At 41.1% G+C, this 23885-nt stretch overlaps 1 protein-coding gene and 1 non-coding gene across 5 annotated transcripts in view; both read right to left on the bottom strand.

Annotated features, from left to right (window-relative positions):
• Window positions 1–23885, bottom strand: part of kcnab1a (potassium voltage-gated channel subfamily A regulatory beta subunit 1a) — a 311661-nt gene that overhangs the window by 213453 nt on the left and 74323 nt on the right. For 2 of the 4 annotated variants that reach the window (XM_060834162.1, XM_060834164.1), the window contains exon 1: window positions 23543–23757. The exons of the other annotated variants lie outside the window; for them this stretch is intronic. In XM_060834162.1, the coding sequence (XP_060690145.1) occupies window positions 23543–23757 (215 nt within the window). Of the gene's footprint in view, window positions 1–23542; window positions 23758–23885 lie in introns of those variants that run through there. 4 annotated transcript variants of the gene reach the window in all.
• LOC132821992 (U6 spliceosomal RNA) lies at window positions 20775–20877 on the bottom strand. Its single transcript, XR_009645379.1, has one exon. It is a non-coding gene; the product is annotated as a U6 spliceosomal RNA (small nuclear RNA).

The following is a 23885-nucleotide window of genomic DNA, read 5'->3' as shown; positions in this document are numbered from 1 at the left end:
CTACTTCTGACACCACCAGCCCTGTGGTCCTCTGCATTACCTACCCACTTGCTCAGGCAATCTCCCCATCTGCACCAATGATAATAGTTTGTGCCATCCATTTTCATCTTCTATAATACCCGCCTCTCATTCCAGAATGGAGACAGATCAAAGGAGGGCAAAAAGAGTCAAAGCAGGCAGTGTGCCATTGTCATTTGTCTCCTCAGTCCCTTCAGGGCAGAATCCGGATGCTGACCTCTCTGAACAGGGCCTGGACTAATATTGGAAGCAACTCTTAACTTACACTGCCAGAGTCCCTGAGCAAAGACAATCCCCCCTTACCAAAACAGAAGTTGCTGGAAAAGCTCAGCAGATTCTGAGGAAGGGTCACTGGACCCGAAACATTAACTTTGATTTCTCTTCACTGATGCTGCCAGACCTGCTGAGATTTTTCCAGCAATTTCTGTTTTTGTTTCTGATTTATAGCATCCACAGTTCTTTCAGTTTTTTCAAACCCCTCCTTAAATAGACTGAGGCCTGCTGACAAACTATGGCAAACATCCTGACTTCCTGTACTAAATGGCAGCAGTAATGTGAGCCAGGTAGTTCTGATTGAAGGGGCAAAGCATAAAAACGCAAGGCAAGGCAGAAATGCTGTGTACATCCAGGTAGGCTCAGAGTGAGTGAATGTTATGATAGGACCAGGCTCCATCTCCCTGTCTATAAGCTGGGTTTAATGTCTGGGCGTACACAGTAGCCTTGCAGCAGAATTGCAATGATAGTTGCTGGCACAGCCCAAGGTGAAACACTGAAGCATCCTATAAATAGATGAGAGATATATCATGTGTGCTCAGAGAAGCTAGGTATTGAATCCCAAGGTTATACATGTGAGGTGCATGCTCATGTTGTTGGTGCCTGGTGTCCAACATGGAGGTATTTTCACAAAATGGTCAGAGCAAATTACTGCAGATGCTGGAACCTGTACCAAAAACAACAAATGCTGATGATCACAGCGAGTCAGAGGGGACAAAGAGAGGTCTACAGATGCTAGAGATCAGAGTCAAGAGTGTGTTGCTGGAAAAACACAGCAGGTCAGGCAGCATCCAAGGAGCAGGAGGATTGATGTTTCAGGAATTCCTGATGAAGGGCTCCAGCCCAAAACATCGATTCTCCTGCTCCTCAGATGCTGCCTGATCACAGCAAGTCAGGCAGCATCCAGAGAGAGAAAGCAAGCTAATGTTTCAAGTCTAGAGCTCTTCGTTAGAGCTGAAGTGAAGTGTGGAGGGGGCAGCATTTATCCGATAGTTTGGGGAGGGTTGGTAGGTGCTGGTGGAGAAAAGATGTTGATAGTTCAGATTAAGCAATCGGAATGCAAGAATAGCAGAAGAACGGTGTGTCTAACTGCAAGCTGGAAAGGACAGACAGTCCTCTGGGGTGGGGGGAGTAGAGAGGACATGATAATAGAATGTAACAAGCTAAAAGAAAGGGAAGAAATGGTTCACAATTTGAAGGTGTTGAACTTAATATAAAGTCCAGAATGCTATAAAGTGCCTAGTCTGAAGACAGAAAACACACAACACCAGGTTATAGTCCAACAGGTTTAATTGAAAGCATTAGCTTTTGGAGTGCTGCTCCTTCATCAAGTGGTTGTGGAGTACAAGATCGTAAGACAAAAAATTTATAGCAAAACATTATAGTGTGATGCAACTGAAATTATATATTGGGAAAGATCTTGATTGTTTGTTTAGTCTCCCATTTTTTAGAATGACCATGTTGGTTTCAGTGCTTTCACATACAAATTCCAGAACTTTTTTTAAAGTTACATTCTCAAGTGAACTTTAACAAGAGGTGCCATGTCAGCTCAGATAATGCATTGAAAACATGAGATGCCTTCAATGAATCCATGCAAGATTCTGTAATTCCTTTTATAAGAAATAAAATCAGTCCAAACTATGGGGGACAGACAGCCTCACACAGGGCACCTCTATAACCTCACCCCTCAGCCTCCGACACTCCAGGCAAAACAGCCCCAGCCTATTCAGCCTCTTCCCATAGCTCAAATCCTCCAAACCTAGCAATGTCCTTGTAAATCTTTTCTGAACTCTTTCAAGTTTCACAACATCCTTCCGATAGGAAGGAGACCAGAACAGCACACAATATTCCAACAGTGCCCTAACCAATGTCCTGTACAGCCGCAACATGGCCTCCCAACTCCTGTACTCAATACTCTGACCAATAAAGGAAAGCATACCAAACACCTTCTTCACTATCCTATCTGCCTGTGACTCCACTTTCAAGGAGCTATGAACCTGAACTCCAAGGTCTCTTTGTTCAGCAACATTCTCTAGGACCTTACCATTAAGTGTTCAAGTCCTGCTAAAATTTGCTTTCCCAAAATGTAGCACCTCACGTTTATCTGAATTAAACTCCATCGGCCACTTCTTAACCCGTTGGCCCATCTGGTCCAGATCCTGTTGTAATCAAAGGTAATCTTCTTCGCTGTCCACTACACCTCCAATTTTGGTGTCATCTGCAAACTTACTAACTGTACCTCTTATGCTCGCTTCCAAATAATTTATATAAATACAAAAAGTAGTGGAACCAGCACCGATCCTTGTGGCATTCCACTGGTCACAGGCCTCCAGTCTGAAAAACAACCCTCCACTACTACCCTCTGTCTTCTGCCTTTGAGACAGTTTTGTATCCAAATGGCTAGTTCTCCCTGTATTCCGTGAGAGCTAACCTTGGTAACCAGTCTCCCATGGGGAACCTTGTCGAATGCCTTACTACAGTCCATACAGATCACATACATCATTCTGCCTTTATCGATCATCTTTGTTACTTCTTCAGAAAACTCTATCAAGTTTGTGAGACATGATTTCCCACGCACAAAGCCGTGTTGACTATTCCTAACTGGTCCTTGCCTTTCCAAATACATGTACATCCTATCCCTTAGGATTCCCTCCAACAACCTGCCCACTACCAACGTCAGGCTCATAGTCTATAGTTCCCTGGCTTGTCCTTACCACCCTTCTTAAACAGTGGCACACATTAGCCAACCTCCAGTCTTCCGGCACCTCACCTGTGACTATCGATGATACAAATATCTCAGCAAGAGACCCAGCAATCACTCCCCTAGCTTCCCACATAGTTTTTGGGTACACCTGATCAGGTCCTGGGGACTTATCCACCTTTATGTGTTTTAAGACATCCAGCACTTCCTCCTCTGTAATATGGACATTTTGCAAGGTGTCGCCATCTATTTCACTACTTTCTTTATCTTCCATATCCTTTTCCACAGTAAATACTGATAGTCTGAAGATGAAATGTTGCTCTTCCAGCTTGTGCTGTGATTCACTGAAACACTGCAGCATGTCGAGGACAGACATATCGGCTAAGAGCAGAACGCTATGTTAAAATGACTGGCTATGGGAAGGTCAGGGTCATATTTGCACACAGACCGGATGTGTTCCGCAAAGTGGTCACAGTCTGCATTTGGAGAAACCTCCAAACACCTCCATCTGTGTGCAATATGACCCCAACCTTCCCGTAGCCAGACATTTCAACAGTGTCTTGCACTCATGCCCATATGCCTGTCCTCAACATGCTGCATTGTTTCAGTAAAACACAACTGGAGGAACAACATTTCATCTTCCGACTTGGCACTTTGCAGCCTTCTAATCTTAATATGGAGTTCAACATATTGTGAACCATTTCTTCCTTTTCTTTTAGCTTGTTACATTCTATTATCATTTCTTCTCTCCCTCCCACCCCAGGGGGGGCTGTCTGTCCTTTCAAGTCTGGCAGGAGAGACACCATTCTTCTGCCAATCTCACATTCTGATCGTTTAATCTGAACTATTAACATCTTTTCTCCACCTACGCCCTACACCTATCAGCCCTCCACAAACTATAAGATAAATGTTTTTCCCTCCACACATCACTTCATCTAGACTCTCCATGGAGAGTCATCTAGACTCAAAACATTAGCTTGCTTTCTCTCCATGGACGCTGTCGACCCGCTGTGATCTCCAGCATTTGTTGTTTCCAGCGGAGGTATTTTGAAGCAGGCAGTGAGTTGATCTCACCAAGTTGATCTCTTGTTTCCATGTTGAGCATTTCAATGGTTAATTTATTTGTAAGTTTGGTAAGATCACACCTTGTGATGTATTGGGCTGTAACAAGTATAGAAGAGTATAATTTTAACATTGAGACATCTCATCCAATTCTACTTCGCATTTTGTCATACCTATGTCACTGAGAGCCTGGTAAGATTCTGCCAACACTGTGTGAGAAACTCTCAATGTGTTAGACATTGCAGGATGTGTAATTAAAATAAACACCACCCTCTTATTTAAAAAAAATAAACCTTATTCTTGCCCTCAATTACCTTAGTTTAACCTGCCTTCAACCATTCTTCCAGACTTGCTGCGTGAGTTCACCTCACTTCATCATATTTCCTTCTTTTGCAAAATACTTTCAATACTTCCCCTCTGGTTCTTGATCTTCCTACAAACTGGAACAATTTCTGCCTGTCTACTTTGTGTAGATCCCTAATGATTTTGAAGGATTTTATCAGATCTGTTGACTGCTTTTAAAAAGCTGTTTGCAAGCATTCCAACCAACCAAACAGCCAGGGTAACTAACAGCAAAACCTTGAAAATGGCAGGCCTCATCAGGGAGAACTACACTACCTATTCAAGTTTATGTTCACCTCCATTACCTGTTCAAGTTATTGTTCACCTGAGAATTAACTTTCTAGAAACTCAACTACAAGACCCCTTGCAGCCTTGTCAGAATCTTTCACATTGCAAGACCCTCACTTCAAAAACGTTGAACACATCCAAAAAAAAACTACTTGCCACGAGGGATACAGAATCTGTAAACTAAATGCAGAGCTAACTGTAACTTGTAATGGTCTATTCCCATCATTTGTATCTAATCCTGGTGTGAGGAAACAAGTATGAGAGGTAAGATGTTTTAAATCTGACTTCTGTTTGAGAGGTTCAATAACATTCTTTATTTTATTGTATGATATTTAATCAGAAAAGCCTGCTGAAATTATTTAACTCTGGCACACACTCAGAAGAAGAAAACAACATCCTCTTTCACCTCAAAGAGTACTAATCATGGAAAGGAAAGATGCACATGCAGTTGGTCTGTGATACTGAACAGGCCAATTCTTGAGCCAGAAGTCTTTGAGCACATAGGGCAGGATGTTCCATGAGGTAATGGGAACAGAGTTTGTTTCATTTTCTTTGTTTCTCTGCTATCACTATGCCACATCATTAAAATGTCATGACTCAAAGTATGATGCTGCTTGATGGATAATTTGTCTCCATTTTGAATGAACAGAAGGACACTCTTCCCAGTCATTAATATCAAACTTGCAATTTTTCAAGGAAAGCTGCAAATTGAGAAAGGAGTCACTTTTCAGACATCTGGACAGTGTCCAATCCTTCAATCTTGCTTTTGTAAGGGTTTAGCACAGATGCTTCTTGAGTTGCCTTCAAAAAGAACGTTTGTTCATCAATCCTCCCATGGAATCCAGTCACAGGACATGAATGATGCCTTGGTGGTTCCTATAAATTCAATGCACCACTCTATCCAAGGGAAAGCCCAATATCTGAGTAATGATTGTTTATATTTTCATCAAAACTGAAAAGACTGGGAGCAGACTCAAACCCGCTGGGAATTTTACCTCAGAAAATGGGCAACTTCCCAATCCACTTGTGATTGGAAAATGCACAGTGGTCCCAGAACCCAAAGGTATGAAAAAAATCCAAACCCAAACTTTAAAGAAAATGACATATTTAACATAAAATTGCTGTTGACTGACTGTAGTGTAGATAAAGTCTATAATTTTCTCCCTCCAGCAGTCAAAGGTGAAGAAATAGGATTAAATTTTGGTAGAGTTGCATGATTTTTAATAGTTACATTTTTATTCAGGTGATCGACGTCTTTCTACATAATCCTTAGAAATCATCATCTTCATGCAATAGCCAAAGTGGTAAGACCTTGCTTGCTGTCTGTGCTGAAATAAACCAATTTTAATTTGAAGCCACAGAAACCAAACTTAAGAAGATAGCTGTTGTCCAGAAATGATAATTCAAATGGAAAATAATTGCAATAACTGACTTTCTTGAAATGTATGCACTTTTAAAATTTAACTGCACCTTCTCCATATAATATACATTTCCACAGAGAGAATTTCTCACTGCATCAATCCAGTTAGAACTGGAGCCAGCACATTGAACCTCAAAAGCAAAAACCACAAAACTGGATCAAGTTTGCCTTTGGGTTTTATTGAGCATCTTGTTGAGGCAGTCCTTTTCTTTCACTGCAATAGCCTGTGCAATAAATATCAAGTACAACAAAGTCAACCAAGGAAAACATGAACAAGACAAATGGGAAATATTCCACAATTGCAAAAAAAAACAAACTTCATGAAACGCACCCAATCACAGTCCTACAGTGCAGTGGCAGACACATAACCGCTTGCTTAAACTCAAGCTGTGTTTCGTCAGAATTTGTAAATAATGCACTTCAAAGAACACTGCATAAATTTGCCCTTACACTTCAAAGACAAAGCTCCCATGTGCTCCCCTCAGCTTGACTCTAGAGTGCCAATTCACAGATTCAACGAATAAGCAGTTCTTATGAATATTCAATAGAATTGCAATACAAGAAAATGTCAAACAAATTTAGGAGAAAACAGAAGGATAGTTCAAACTATTTTAACCCTCAGGATAAACCTTAAGCATTACTAAATGACGAAGGATATTTGATCAGTGCATAGATCAGCCACTTACTGGTGATTAAAACCATCCAAAGAGTTTTGCTGGATTGTCTATCCATCTTGTCTGCTTGATCCTTAAATGATTTATAATGCTGCTATAATGAGTAAACAGTAGCAAATCTTTAGCTCAGTGTTACCATTGTACCTCTGAGTCAGAAAGTAAAAGGTTCAAAACAACAACAGTCCTGGAAGTGAAGAATCAAAGTGAAAGCTTTGAATTTTAGTTTGAAGTCAGGCAGACAGAATAAACATATCCAGTGGGTGTTAATAGATTCTCCTTCAATGTGGGAGACCATTAAATTGGCCCTGTCAAGTAGATTTAGCCAATCAATGGACTGACATAAGAAGGTAGCTATGGTACAGAAGTATTCACATTATGCCAAATCAAGCTGTTAGTTCAGCTTCCATTCTAGTTTTTTTTAAACAAACGAATTTAAAATTTCCCAGCCGTGTGATTTTAAATCGATGTCCAGTTACATATCCACTATGCACTTTATATTTGAGAATTCCGAGGAGATGTCATAACCTTCTCAGGCTAGTTTGACTCAGAATTCACTAACCATTTATCGCCTGGATCTGGAATAGGGATCCAAACAGGAGGCTCCAGAAAATTAATCATTGACTCCACAACAGGTTTCTTTTTAAAAGCTTAGCAAATTCTTCTTTCGCTTCAGAACCCAACCCTCTTCCACCTGGCTCACAAGTTAGGTCAGAGTTGAGATCACAACCGAGTGTAATAAACTCATCTGACATTGACCTGCATATTTAATAGACCATCTCCTGGCTTTAGATTGGTGGTTTCATGGTCAGGTCAGAAAACAACATTAAATATAGTTGATGGAATATGGTCGAACATCTAGCAGATCATTCTAAGTGTCCATGTACCAATTTCCATCTCTGGTGGAGGGATAAAAATCACTCTTCTAACTTTTCCAATCCATGTTCAGCCCGGGTTGGATTGCTCAAGTTCCCACCCACTGTCTGCATATCGTGTTGAAAAATTTCAAAAGATTATTTGAAGAGAATTGCTGTCCTGACCAAAGTTACTCCAGCAGAAAATGAAAAAACAGATTGGCCGAGATGCTACAGGTGCTCAGCAGTTCCTGTTTTTTGTCTACAAAGTGCTCACAGCGCTTCAAGAAATTGATGGGTGGCACAGTGGCTCAGTGGTTAGCACTGCTGTCTCACAACACCAAGGTCCCAGGTTCGATTCCAGCCTCGGGTGACTGTCCGTATGGAGTTTGCACATTCTCCCTGTGTCTGCGTGGGTTTTCTCCGGGTGCTCTGGTTTCCTCCCACAGTCCAAAGATGTGTAGATTAGGTGAATTGACCATGCTAAATTGCCTGTAGGGTTAGGTACATTAGTCAGAGGGAAATGGGTCTGGGTGAGTTATTCTTCGTAGGGTTGGGCCAAAGGGTCTGTTTCCGCACTGTAGGGAATAAAAATCTGAATTTTACTTGCCAGTTGGGAAAATTCCCGGTTCTCCAAACCACACTTTCAAGAAAGTAGCCCAGATAGTTTAGATTACTTAGTGTGAAAACAGGCCCCTCGGCCCAACAAGTCCACACTGACCCTCCGAAGAGCAACCCACCCAGCTTCACCTGACACTATGGGCAATTTATCATGACCAATTCACTTAACCTGCACATCTTTGGACTGTGGGAGGAAATGGGAGCACCCGGAGGAAACCCATGCAGACACGGGGAGAATGTGCAGACTCCACACAGAGAGTTGCCCGAGGCAGAAAGTGAACTCAGGTCTCTGGCGCTGTGAGGCATCAGTGCTAACCACTGTACCACTGTGCCGCCCAGAGTTAGAAACTTGAGGAAAGAGGTGTGTTTTAACAGGAGGAGTCAAAACTACTGTCTCCAGAAAGTTCCCAGGAGATGTCATAAGTCTAACCTTTTCAGGCGAGTTTCACCTTGAGAATTTATCATCTGGATCGGGAATAGGGAAAAAAAAACAGGAGACTCCAGAAAATTAATCAGCATTGACCCCATGACAGGTTTCTTTTTAAAAGCTCAGCAAATTCTTCACTTTCTCTTCAGGACCGAATTCTTTTCCACCTGACTTACAAATCAAAAAGTGTTCAAAGGTCCCACAGGACACTTTCTGTTCAGTGCAGAGCTGGGCTGAAAAGGACAACCTCAGTACTCTGTAGACAAACAGGAGGCTGGAAGAACACAGCAAGCCTCGCTGCATCAGAAGATGGAAAAGTCAACACGTCAGGTATAACCTGCCCCATTCCTGAAGAAGGGTTATACCCGAAATGTTGACTTCTCCATATTCTGACACTGCCTGGCTTTCTGTCTTCTTCCAGCTTCGTATTTGTCAACTTAGGATTCCAGCAATTGCAACTTTCTTTTAATCTCAGTCCCAGTACGCTGGCATATTGTACTAGCTGTAAAATAAAGAAAACAAAGACACAACCGCCTTACACTGACAGTTTCACAGCTCCACACTACTCACACCCTCCTTATTCCCCTTCCATATGCCTATCCACGAGACCCCCATGGCTCCTCATACCCTCCATGCTACATCATTCCCCCATACCATCCCGTGTGCCAAGATTTTCATCATGCCAAGCTATGCCCCAATCCATTCCAGAGACCTTCATAGCCCCCAAGAAATTTAGTGCCTACTCATGCCAACCCTTGTCCCTGATCTAAGAAACTTTGCCCTTAAACCTACTCTGCCAACCATAGCAGACCTCAGCACCCATGCTCAGATGAATTAAAATAAAGTTTAAATGTTGAATCCTAACTGACCATGCTTTAAAAACACTCATGTTGACCTTTATCTTCCTAGGCAGTCTCTTCAGTGGATGACTTTCTTCCATTCCAGATTAGCAGGTCCTAAGGTGACAAAATAATCCAATACTGGATTCACCATAAATGGGGGAGATGGTATTTATAAGGCTGGTGGGTGGAATGATTACATTTTCAGAGCCTGCTATTGACACCTGCTCTTGGCCTCCATCTGGACCTGTGGGAGATGCTCAAAGTAGTTGCTACTTTTGTGATACTTATTCTCCGGTTGGAACAGAGTTAGAATTCAGTTAGAATTCCCTCGAGTTGTTGGGAATATTTGCAATTCTTTTCAGGGAACTTTGAAAATATACTTGAAACATTTCCTCTGTTCTCTGGTAACTGATTTACATAATGAAGCTCGAAGTAGGATCCCAATAGTCAGGCACCAGTGTTGCATGACAGGAGCAAGTAGGTCAAGGACCTTTTCTCCTGATGTTTCACCTCAGACCCATTTTTTCATAAATCTCCTGAATTCAGTAATGATTATTTGAAGCTTGCACATGCAAGCATCATTTGTGTTATTGCAGCTCAATAACAGAACTTGAAGTGTTCTTGATTCTGAACTTGAGGTAATTCAAGTTGAACAATTTCTGCTTGTCCTATAGAAGATCTACACTCTGCTGGAGACTTTCGTGGACATGGGATGGAGAGTTGCAGTCAGGAAGATATAAATGAGTGTTGATGCAATGACAATCTTCCTTGAACTCATATTGGGTTAATCCATTGGTGATGATCGCTGCTTGAATAGAGCAGGATGGTAATGAACGTTTGTGGCTAATTGAAGTTGAGGAGTTGAAGGCCTTTGTGGAGTCAAAAAAGGCCTTCTATAAAGATTACTACTGTTCTTTGCATATGCCTTAGCCTTGTCTTGCTTTGAAAGTCATGTCCACTGTGTCCCTTGGTGGACAGAAACTGCATTGTGACTTTAGTCAAGTTTTTCAGCCTTGGGGAAGAGAATCTTTGCAAAAACATCCCAAATGGAGAATGGTAGGGATACCTCTCTCTCCATCTCTTTCCCCTTATTGGTCTTCTCAACTTGCTTGAAGATATTCACAATTATGATATCTCTGAGATCGTCTAGCATGCTTTCCTCCTTTGAAAAAGTTATAATTGTGACCATCTTCAAGAAAGAAAGTCATATTTATAAAAAGAATCTTATTCACTACATTTAAATTCCTTCAACCTCTTAATCCCTTGTATATGTCACCATTTGTATTCAGTGCCCCATACAAAAGCCACTTGGAGTTGGCAACGTTGAACTGACAAGTATTCCTTTGCAATATAAGGTATGAAATTGGTCATTCAGCTCAAAAGGTATAATAATAATCTTCAGGGTTGTGAGAACAAACAGAGTGAAATAGAATATGCTGTAAACAGTTTATCTTTCTAAATTAACGGCCAGGAAATTTAAGTGGCAAGAAAGTTCCCTTCATTGCTTGACGGTTCCAATGGATTTATCTACTTCTAATGCACATTCTTTCCTATTTTTAACAACTGAAAAGGACACATGACTTCTCCCACAGGGCATCTCAGCTCTTCCAAACAATATCGCTTGATACCTCCAAACGAATACCTTTTCTCTCTAAAGGGATACTTGCGCATTCCAAATAATTTTGGTTGGTTTATATTTTCTCTTGAAAAGTGTAAAGCCACAAGTCAGGTTTTGGACATGCCATTATCAAAAATGTATTTGTTTGAAGGCAGTCTTCAACATGCAGTTGCCTCTGAATCATAATGTGCCAATCAAAACCCATTCCTCCCTCAAAATGTAATATAAACAGTGAGTGCCAGATTCAGGGATGAGACTTCTGGAGTAGAGTCTCATATTGGTTAAGGTAGGGGAGTTTTTCCATCTTTTGGAAAATTCAGGCCTAAATCTGTATGAGGAACTTTGTAACACTTCAATTTGATTAATAATATATAAATATTGTTATAACTGAAAGCTATCAGAACTTATTTTAAATCTCTATTTTAGGCAGCAGTTTTTGTTATCTCACTGCTCATTCTCCTAATAACATGCTAAAGCCATAGGAATCTTGTCAAATACCTTAAATTCATTTTTCTAATATGTACTTAATACAGGAATGATTATATAACAAATTGTTGACCAGATATGAAAAACTAAAAAAAAACTGATCTATTATTTAATGACGCAATCAAAATTGCTTCCACAAATATCACTGGTTACTGCAAAAGCATAAGTACTCCTGAAGAGTGACATTTGGAGAAATGTACTCATACAACAAAAGCATTCATTTTCAGTTCTGAGAATTATTCCATTAGTCATCAGATATGAATGTAGTTAAGTCCTACTTCTGCATTAATTTCAAAAACATTCTGATGAGCTGAACCCATTTTAGAAAGAATACTGTACCATAGGAATATTTACCCATGCTTTCAGTTTCAATCTCCAAGTAGATATTGTGCAAAACACAGATTTATTTATTTTTCCTTGATATTAACATAAATGATGTCTTATGATATTATGTGAAATATGTCAACCTTGAAAAGACAACAAAATAGTAAAAGGAGTGCAGCGAATTACTTATTTACACAGACGTCAGGTTCATGTATCTGAGAACAATGAAAACTTAATACTCTAATGAATCAATAATAAATCCATATATTGATTTGAATGCAACAGGAAAAGTCATAAAGGGTAAATCTGATAGTTTTGATGTACATTTCATTCTAACAGTTCAAATAACCATGCAAGTCCTGAAAGAGTTTGATCATCATATATATTCCGAGTACAGTCTGATTTTACCACTGAGTTCAAGTTTAACTCAAATAAATCAGTATCCAGTCCAGGTATGAGGGAATTAATAAAATGTTTAAATCCCTAGTTAGAGACAAAAGGTGGGATTATGTGCTGCTCCCAAGAACAGGAGTCAAGGCAGGTAGAGTGACCTAATTAAAGAAACCACAAGTCAGCATTCTGACATTGGATGAAATTAAGCAACATTTTCAAACAGTCTGAATTTCACAAGTGTTGGTAAGTTGTTTGCATATATATACAAATAATGTATGCTCATTAAAAGGTAACTCAGCAGAATTAAGTTCTTTGTCCCAAATAATTATCTGCAATCAAGCCAATATATACTTTCAGATTCTGATTACAAATATGGCATTTACTAGATGGGATAGGGTACTCACAGAGTTGGAGTGAGTAGCAATAGTCACAGTTTTCAGAAAAAGAGTCACTGGACCCGAAGGGTTATCTCTGCTTTCTCTCCACAGATGGGTGTCAGATCTGCTGAGTTTCTCCAACAATTTCTGTTTTTGTTTCATTTCTCTTTCCCTCTTTGGAGAGACTGTTCAATGACACAATGATTGAGACAGAGTGGAGTCTAAGGGGCATGGGAAGGGAGCTCTCCAAAGGAGGGAAGGATCTGGGACAGGGACAGATGCAGGGAAGGAAGGCAAGGGTGGAGGCACTGCAGGGATTGGAGGTGTGTATTCTTGGAATGCATCTTTGGGAGGGGTGCATTCAGATCCAATGATTTGGCAGTATCTAGGCTGTGAAAGTCAAAGTGGGATGTGGTAGGGTGGCAATTACAGGGTCATCTCCAGGTAGCAAGTGGTCTCATGGTGAGGGTTTTGGGCAGGCATAGAAATAAATAAACAGGGATTGGGGAATAATGGGAGGGTCAGGATCAGAGTGGACATGAGGATGGTAAGGACTCTAAGCTCTGAGGGCACAGAGGTATGTAGGGGCCAAGGGTGATAGGGTGATGGGGTGAGGTGTGACAGTGGAGGAGAAAATTATTATACTTGGTTATGGAAACGGTGGGGGGGGCAGGGGGTGCAGGTGCTGGTGGTGGTGAAGCAAGTTGGTTAAAATCAAAAGGAGCATAGAAAGTGGATGAGCCTGTGTGGAAATTGAGGTGCACCGTTTTTGTACTTTCCACGCAACTGCTGATTTGAAAATGAGATCTGTCAAACCTAGAGGAAGGTCTTTTAAGATGGATGAATTTAGAGAGGGTTGAATTGACCAAACAAAAGGACACCCTTAATGTTCATAAGTCAATTGAATGAGAACCATTCCTCAGTGTGTCATGGTCACTATCTGAGCAAAGTACTATCGAGAGTTCACCCATAGATCTCCTTCCAGCAAGATCACAAAAGCTCAAGAGCTGGAAGGTAGTACACCCTGACAGGCAGCAACAGATGACTAGGGCATAAAGGAAGGGGGGGGTGGAGTTGGCAGCACAATGACCACTCATCAGAAGGAACATAGGGAGGACAGTTGACCAAACTGTTTTTCAGACATGCTCAGCCCTCTAATTTACCATTATTGCATGTTTCTTCTTTCAATTTGATACAGAACAAAGGATGCCACAGGCCCATGGCACCATCAAGTCCATATGCTGCTAAATTGAATGTCACATGCAGCCTCAATATGGCAGCGTGCACTCATGGGCACATTCTCAAAGGCCATCATGCCTCACAATGAACGCTTGTCCTGTGGCCATGCAATAACACAGCTACAGAAGCGGCTCAGATAATAGCCTTCAAAGATTGTTTGGTGGAAACTGATGGGTTGACATTGCATTCCAGGCCTCAACTTCAATAATGATGCCTGAGGTTCAATATTACATTGGTCAGTACAGTTAGAAGTGACACTACTGACAAAGTGATACAATAAATGTATACAAATTACTTCATTCAAGGATTCGAATAACAACCCAAATTTAAATATCATTTCATCATTACAGCAAGTGGTAAATGAAGATGCAGCATACATGTTTAATTGCAATTCAGTCATATATTTTTCATACATTTACATATAAACAATGATTACACATGTTTTGTGCCCTTGTAAATTTAGTTTTCCTACCATTATTCTTGGTTACAGTCCCACACCAACTGCTGAGGTGGTGGCTTCCTGCTGCCTGCTGTGCTGGTTGCCAGTGATGATCTTGATAGTCATCCTCTGATGACACAAGACTGAGAGTGCTTCAGACTATGGAGGGTCTCCTGCAAAGGTATATGTAGCTGCACTTCATTGGTCTGACCTTATCAAGTCTATAGGGTCACTGATAGAGTGATGTGGACATGCAGGGCATCCCAGCATACTGGGATGAAACCCTATGGGTGCACAATGGCACATCCCTAACTCCTTTATGAGAAGGTGAACCTGGAAAGAGGTTATGGTGCCTTATACCCATTTTGGCCAGCCATTGTTGCTCTGCATTTCTGCTCAGCATGAGGACTTCAGATCCCAGCTCTGAATGGCCTGCTGGATCTCGCTGTCCACGGTAGGTTCTACTCTCACCATGAACGAGGCCAGAAGCTCACTTGGCAGAGACACAACAGTGGAGGAAGTGAGGACTGCAGCTGCTGGAGATCAGAGTCAATAAAGTGTGGTCTTGGAAAAAAGCACAGCAGCTCAGGCAGCATCCGAGGAGCAGGAGAATCGATGTTTCGGGCATAAGCCCTTCATCAGAAATGGAGCAGGGGAAAAGGGGGCTGAGAGATAAATAGGAACATGGTTGGGGTGGAGCTTGGGGAAAGGTAGCTGAGAAGGCAATAGATAGATGGAGGTGGGGGTGATGGTGGAACAGACAGATGGGAAGGAAGTTGGACAAGTCGGAAAATTCAAGAGGGTGGTGCTGAGTTGGAGGTTCAGATCTGGGATGAGGTGGGGGGCGGGGAGATGAAGAAACTAGTGAAATCAACATTGATGCTGGTATGGTTGGAGGATCCCGAGATGGAAGATGAGGCACTCTTCTTCCAGGTGTCAGGTGGCTTGGATTTGGCAGTGCAGGAGACCCAAGATTTGCATGTCCTTGGTGGAGTGGGAGGGAGAGTTGAAGTAGGTCACAGGGCAGTGAGGCTGTTTGTTGCATGTCCCGGAGATGTTCTCTGAAATGTTCCACAAGTTAGCATCCTGTCTCCCCAAAGTAGAGGAGACCACATTGAGAGCAATGGACACAGGTGATAAGGTGTTTGAACATGCAGGATAATCTCTGCCAGATGAGGAAGGATCCTTTGGGGCTTTGGATGTAGGTGAGGTGGGAGCTGTGGGCGCAGGTTTTACTTCTCTTGTGGTGGCAAGGAAAAGTGCCAGGAGTGGAGGATAGGTTGGTGGGGGTGTGGGCCTAACAAGTGAGTCATGGAGGGAGTGGTCTCTGCAGAATGCTGACAGAGATGAGGAGGGAAATATATCTCCAGTGATGGGGTCTATTTGTAGGTGATGGAAATGATGGAGGATGATGCATTGTATCTGCAGTTTAGCTGTGTGTATGGTGAGTAACAGGTGCGGGGAAGTGGGGGGTCTATCCTTGTTAAATTGGAGAGGTGGGGTTCAAGAGTGGAGGTGTGGGAAATGGAAGAGATGCACTAGAGGCCATTGTTGACTGTGCGAGAGGAGAAACTGCATTCCTTGAAATAGGAGGTCATCTGGGATGTCCTGAAGTGGAATTGGTCCTCTTGAGAGCAGATACTGTGGAGGAATTAGGAGTAAGAGATTGTGTTTTTACAGGGGGGGGGGGATGGGAGGTGATGTAGTCCAGGTAGCTGTGGGGGTCGGTGGGTTTGAAGTAGATGTCCACGTTGAGTTGGTCCCCAGAGATGGAGAGGTCTAGAAAGTGGAGGGAGGTGTCTGAGATGGTACGGGTGAACGTTATGTCAGGGCCATCAATGTAACAGAGGAAAAGGTGGGGAATGGTGTCAGTGCAACTGCGGAAGATGGACTGTTCCATGTACCTGATGAACAGTGCAGGTGCCCATTGCTACCAGAAGGAAGTGGAAGGCTTCGAAGTAGAAGGGTGTTGAGGGTGATGACCAGTTAGGCCAATTGAATGAGTGCATCAGTGGAGGGGTACTGGTTGAGTTGGTGGGAGAGGAGATATGGAGGGTTTGGAGGCTTTCATCATGGTGGATAAATATGTTCAGGGGTTAGATGTCCATGCTGAAGATGAGGCATTGGGGCCATTGGAATCAAAGTCATGGGGGAAGTGGAGGGCGTGATTGATGTCTCGAATGTATTTAGGGAGTTGCTGGACAGATGGTGTCAAGATACTCAGAGATAAGTTCTGCGGGGCAGGAGCAGACGGAGCCAATAGGTCGACCAGGTAGTTAGGTTTGTGAATTTATATAAACAAATTCCTCCAGCCTTTGCTCAAGTCCGCTCATAGCCTCTTGCATCTCTTCCTCATGTTCTCTTGGCTTTCTCTGTAAGATCTCTTAGAACTGAATCCAGAGGCTAGCCATCCGCATAGGGCTCAGTTTGGATCTAGTCTCTAGCTGTCCTCCACTATCTGAGAGTTTCGCTCTCACATCCAAGATTAGCTTCAGGAACATGTTTATGGTGTGCTTACTAGATTGTAACCCCAAGCCTAATCGAGAATGTGTACCCACCAAGGACAATGTCTGAGCTAATGGAGAGTGCAAGGAAAAGCTATGCAGGTGCATCATCTGAGGATGTGGAGTCACCATCCTCAGGAGGTCATGCTCGAGGTGATGCTGGAGGTGGAACTGTAGGTCAGCTATCTGCTTTTCCTGGACTTGCTGCCAGAGCCTATATTGAAGAACAAAGAGAATTGGCTGATGGTTATGCACAATCCCTCTCCTTGGCAATGTTTCAAGCATCAGTGATGCAAGTCTGTTGATCAACATTAGATAATCATTATTCCAACTGGATTTCTGAGAGACTCTGGTGTCTCTGTCCATGCAGTGTTGGTCCCATTCTTCCATAGTATTTTAAATGGCTTCCTCCTCAAAAAGGGATAAAGGACATCTCCCCCAGTCATATTGCATTCCCTGGAATTATGAGTGTTCTTCTCCTGCAGACAGACAATAATTGAGTGTAATCCCAGTGAGTGCATAACCACTTGATAAGCCTCACATACCTATGGCAGCTTCTTTGCCCTTGGTAGAAAGTAACTGAGGTCCAAATGTCAAGTAAAGAGGTGACTTCCATACATTCAATTCAGATGCTCCATCTGCTGCTGGAAACTGTAATACAAACTCACATCTGAAGTCCTCTGCACTTGCACATTTACACTGTTTAATGCATTCATGAGTGTCATTTTCCAGCGACTATGCTGTGTCACTGAACCTTGCAGAGTTGCTGCGTCACCACAGTCTTAACAGACCATAGGGGTTGCTCTCTCATTAGAGAGAAGTAACTGGTGATGATTTAACCTAAGGACCACCAGACCGCAGGTGAGGAAAGAAGTTGAGAAGGAAAGTCCTTCATGGTAACCTCAAACCAGTGATGGGAATTGAATCCACACTGTTGGCATCATACTGCCCTGCAAACCAATAATCCACTCAACTGAGCTAAACGGATTCCTTGCAGCTGGCAATTCACCTTCTTTCAGCATTTCAACCAGGTTCTCGAGTTGGCCCACTGGCACTAAGCCTGACTGTGACCTCTGTCCAGGGTACCTTGGTCAGATGGGAAGGTCTCGTGCTGCCATCACTGGGAAACAGGTCCACTCTGGAGGAGAGCCTACAGCAAGGCATCACTGAACCATATGGCCACTCGTTATCTGTACTTCAACATTGATCACAGTCAATAGATAGAGAGGGAGTGATAGCAGTTGCAGTTCCCAAATATTCTTCAGACAGTGAGAATGAAGGTCCTGGCTTAACAGACTTGTATGCATACGTAGGTGCCCTTTGAATACAGCACTCAGATGTTTGAACTTATGAGGCAATGGCAAGGGCATTAACCTCCTTCCTGTCCCCGCAAGATTCACCTCACTCCTCACACATGCATGTCTGATTGCACAAGAAAAGTCATCTCAGCCGCAAGCAAAAGTGACACTCATTTCTGGTACTGCCCTAACCTTCTCCAGAAAAGAAGATTATCCCTAAGACACACCTGCATTGCCTCGTGAAAATGAACATTCTGTTGAGGGTTTTTGTGAAGAAACAGCCTTCCTTCAAAAGTCATTATAAAATACCAAAATCAGAACATTCTTACAGAGTGATAAATAAAGTTATGATATTATATTGTATTTTTCACACCTTAGTGATACAATGTTCAGCTTGTCTGCTACGTGAATTCTTATAAAGATATAAACTGAAGTTGAGAACTATTCCAGCTTGTCCTCATAGATCTAACTAAGAATGATCATGGGTGAACTACTACAAACTCCTCAAATTATACATCTGACAAGTCAGGAAAGAGTTCAAAACAGTTATTCTATTAATAACATTAAAAAAGCATTACTACCCCTTAATGATTAACAGAGAGATGACAAATGTTTATTAAGTACAAGTTGTACACTAATTAGTGCAAGATATTAAACATGCCAAAAGCATGTGACCTGTCTAAATAGATTTGGGAAAAGACATTGAATTTAAACTAAAGAATGCTACAAATGGCAGATAGCAAGTTATGCAGTGATGTTAACTGTTTCAAATCAGTAATGCCACAATATTCACACATGCTTAAAGTTTCAAAGAGATTGATGACAGAAACTGATTACTTCAATTTAACTTTTGTTACCAAGTTAAAATTAAGAATTTATAGATATGGATGGTCATGTTTCTAACTGTATTGGTGAAAAGTGATGCATAAATTCCATCAGACTATGATTCTGATCACAGTCTAGAATATTAAATAAAAGCAGAAAATGCAGAAGAAACTCAGTAGATCAGGCAGCATTTGTAGACAAAGAAATAAAATCAGCCTTTCCAGTTCCAAAAAAGACAGTCAATTGGACTCAAAATGTGGACTCTTTTTCTTTCCACATATGCTGTCAGACCTGCAGGGTTTCGCCACTCCTTTCTGTTTTTACGTCAGATTTCCAAATATCCGCAACATCTTGTTTTAATTTGACAATTTAGGATATTGCTGTTCTAGTACAATATTAATTCTTCACAGAGCTCCATATGACATAGGATTATAGCCCTTGGTTTATAAACACTAAGTATTTGACAATTAGGACAAAATTGGGTATTATTTCTGTACATGCAGTTGTTGCAGTTCAAGAAATCTTCATCACTTTCTAAAAGGGATATTTTACCAATGCATAATGGTCATGATGGTGAATATTGAATTCAGTAAAGGTACCGGTTTTTGGTTTTTACTGAAAAGTTGGTAGATTTACAAAATGTGATCCCCAGAAATGGTGGTAGAACTTATTTTAGAAAATGACTACAGTAAAATAAAATAAAATGTATTTTACTTTTGGTAACTTTTCAAACATGCATCACCCACTGATAACACACTGGTGTCCCTCAATGTCCAGCTGGCTTTACCATCACTGAATACCCCACTACCAATATCCTAGCGATTTACCATAAAAATGGAACTGGGTTAGCCATATAAATACAGTGGTCAGGAATGTTGATCAGAGGCTAGAAATCCTGCTGCAATAACTCACCTCCTGACTCCCCAAAACCTATCCACATTGACAAGGCACTAGTCAGGAGTGTGGTAGAATACTCTGCACTTGGCTGGATGAGTGCTGTGAAACAGCACTTATGAAACCTAACACCATCCAGGACAAAAGCAGCCCATTTGTTTATATCAAATCCTCAAAATATTCACTTCCTCCACGACCAATAACCTCTAAAATCATTATGTCTCATCTACACAATACACTGCAAAAACTCACGAAGATTTCTTAGGTTGCACCTTCCAAACCTATGACCACTACCATCATGAAGAACAGAAGCAGCAGATACATGGGACATCACCATTTGTAAATTCCCTTCTGAGCCACTCACCATCCTGACTTGGAAAAATATTTCCATTCCTACAATGTTGTTGTATCAAAGCCCTGGATCTCCCTCTCTCACAGCATTGAGCATATCTACACGAAACGGATTACAACATTTCAAGGCAGCAGGTCAACATCACATTTTCAAGAACAATGGGACTAAATTAATTTAGGATATCTGGTCAGCATGGACGGGTTGGACCAAAGGGTCTGTTTCCATGCTGTATGTTTCTATGATTATGACTCTGTAACTGGTGATGGATAATAAATGTTGGCACATGTACCATGAACGAATAAAAGGGCATGCACCAGGAAAATCATCCTTACTTAGCCTTTAACATAAAGAATATTCTTTAATAGTTCACTTTTTTAAAAAAAATTAAACTACTTTTCTCATCACCCTGTTCAGAGATGTTATTACACACCTCAGGACTAGGTAGGACATGAACCCGGGCCTCCCGGTCCAGGGGTACAGACACTACCAGTGCACCACAAGCATGCCCAAATATGGAACGCTTCACAAATTTGCGTGTCCTCCTTATGCATGGTCCATGTTAATCTTCTCTGTATTGTTCTAATTTTAATATATTCTAACTGCCAAAGATGTACATGAAAAGAGACTCAACATAAAAATGTCAAAAGAAATAGCAGAAATATTGATGGAAGTGAACGGTTTTGAAAAATCTTCTTATAAAAATTACAAAACATAAGAGGAGAATTCCAGAAACTAGGACATAATTGGTGGAGGTGCAACCAGCAAATGGTCAGAAGCAGGACGGAATGGATGAGCAAAAGGGAAGAAGTCAGATAATTTTGGCAAGGAAAGTGTAAAAAGCTAGAGGATAGGGAGAAATGGGCTGAAAATATATTTAAAAATCAGGAATAGAAATTTAAAGTTAATGGGCTAGGATCAGGGATCTAATGTAGCTTAGCAAGACAATGATGATGGCTGGTTAGGTTCTAACATAACACCGGATATGCACAACATAGCTTTATTCAAGGTGCAGTTTCTAAATGGAAGTCCAGAATCAAAGTTGGTGTGACTGGGTCAATTGGTGGCAAAGGCATCTAGAGGATGTCAGTGGTGCTCAAAAGTAAAGGTGGAATTGGGCCATGTAGTGCAACTGGAAGTGAGCAATCCTTGGGAGACAATATAAAGTCTGAAACTAAACTCAAAATTTAAGAGACCTTCAAGGTTGTATACATTTTAGTTTCATTCTGCAATAGTGATGATAGTGGGGAAACAACAGTATAGTTTGTTACAGAGGCTGAAAACAGATTTCAATGGAATTTCCATTACAGTTGATAGGAAAGATAACTATATAGAGGATCTACGTTTTAATAGCTTTCACTGGATGACAGCTCTTAGATGAGACTTGGTGGTGCAATCAGGAAGGATAAGGAAGAATAATGTATGACAATTAAACTCAAAAACATGATGCTGCAATTTAACTTGAGACACATTGATTTTGAGAAGCCAGAGGCCACACTGGAGAGGATCCAACCCTGGAGTTATGAGAGGCAAGCAAATAAAGCTGGAAGGTAACAGAGTATCAACTAGGCAAGAATCAATAGATTAGAAAAAAATTGCTACAGAAATCCAGAGTCTTAAGTTATAAACAAATGAAATCACAGAATTTAATTTCCTAACCACTAATATTGCATGATTCCATAAAAGCACAATTTGATGTATTCAGTCACTAAGTAAGTGACTCAAATGATAAAAAATAGAGTGTGTCTGGTAACTCAACCAATTTTAAAACAGTAGGGTTATAGAGTTTAGATTAGACTACCTACAATGTGGAAACAGATCCTTAGGTCCAACAAGTCCACAACAACCCTCCGAAGAGTAACACACCCAGACCCATTTCCCTCTGACCTGTGTACCTTGCACTATGGGCAATTTAGCATGGCCAATTCACCTAACCTGCACATCTTTGGACTGTGGGAGGAAACCGCAGCACCCGAAGGAAACCCACGCAGACACGGGGAGAATGTGCAAACTCCACACAGACAGTCGCTCGAGGCTGGAATCAAACCTGGGACCCTGATGCTGTGAGGCAGCAGTGCTAACCACTGTGCCGCACACAAGTTCACCTTGTGATAATTTAAATGTAATATTTAGGATCTCGTCAGGCTCTGGTTATTGAAATAGAAACTATAGTAGCAGTCTGTATGCAGCTGGCCCACTTTGTATTAATAATCTGCCTATGAAGCTATTTTGTTTGAAAGAGTGCCTACTGCAATCTTTCCCTGGGAAGACTTACAATGAACCACTTAATCAAATTACTCATGTAAAGATGTGAATATAATCCAAGAATATTTTGAATTTTCGGCAACACTGACAGTTTCATTCTGTTTCTTTTTTTTAAGGTTCTCACTATGTTTCTTATAAATGACTGTGTCTTTGTGGAGTTCTACTAACTCAGATTTTGCAGCTAAGTTTTTTCTTATCCTCAAGCATGTTTCTGAAAGAAAGCTGAATAGGATGTGACCACACATCAAAGCTCACTATTTATTGTCCGACTGAAGGAAATCAAATTACATATTTAGCTGTTAAAAGGAACTTGCAATAATACAAAATATACCATTGGACTTTTGTACTAGATGAATAAAAATATTCTGAATCTGTGTGTTTCAACACTACAGTAAATTACTATACTAGAACAGTATGCATTCAAACAAAAGTGTTTCCAATAATCAAATTAATACTTTAAAAAACCTACATGATTCAAAATCAGTTCAAAACGTCACAAACTTAAAGCTCTTTTCATACACAATCTTTGTTCATTACTGCAGTCAATTTCTATGGCGGATTGATGTTTGCTCGTCACCGTTAGTAACAAGTATTTACTACATAGATGAGGATGGCATGTAAATAAATAGTTACTGTATATTTTACATCTTAAACTAATCTGAAAAATATTTCCACCACTTTTTGTCAAAATAGTAATGCATCAACATCCTACCAAGTGCTAAATCTATGAACCGTTAAAGAAGCTTTAAATGTTGCAACTATGATTCTTATGCTGAACAAGATACCTTGAAGCTTTTAGCAGAGCAGTGATTAGAAGTATAAAGTCACATTTTACTTTACTGGATCTACTGAGATCAAACTAGCACAATTGTATTTGAATGTTACAGGCAGGACACTACACAGTACTCTGCATATCAGTATAAATAACATAACTGTTTTAGTTTTGAACTCTTTATCTGGATTAGACAATGGAACAAATCAGGAAGCTAAAGTAAAAGCAGCTTTCTCGTACCTATATTTCATTCCTGTCTGTTTAGCTGTTGACTCCTTCAGAGAGATGTGATGCTGAGGTATGAAGTGTCCCAGACTTCGGGCAATGATAGCAACCGTCCGGAATTTTGCACGGGCTCCATTGCCTAATTTCGGGCTACTGGGGTTCTGCTTATGCCTCTCGTCATTGTTCCGTGCCTTCAAATTATGATCGGTACAAGCAATTGAGACTTGCATTTTTTTTCGTTAATGGTGCCGAATCAAAACGCTCACCTCACGTCAACAAAGCAGCTGCTTTTCACTAGTACAACACTTACGGGGCAGCAAAGAGAGCTGTTGGTTTAATCTCGAGAGGCAGTAATTAG

Source organism: Hemiscyllium ocellatum, chromosome 13 (assembly GCF_020745735.1).
Source record: "Hemiscyllium ocellatum isolate sHemOce1 chromosome 13, sHemOce1.pat.X.cur, whole genome shotgun sequence".
Lineage (NCBI taxonomy): Eukaryota > Metazoa > Chordata > Chondrichthyes > Orectolobiformes > Hemiscylliidae > Hemiscyllium > Hemiscyllium ocellatum.
Note: the sequence above shows the minus strand (reverse complement) of the source record. Positions and strands in the feature narration are given on the sequence as shown.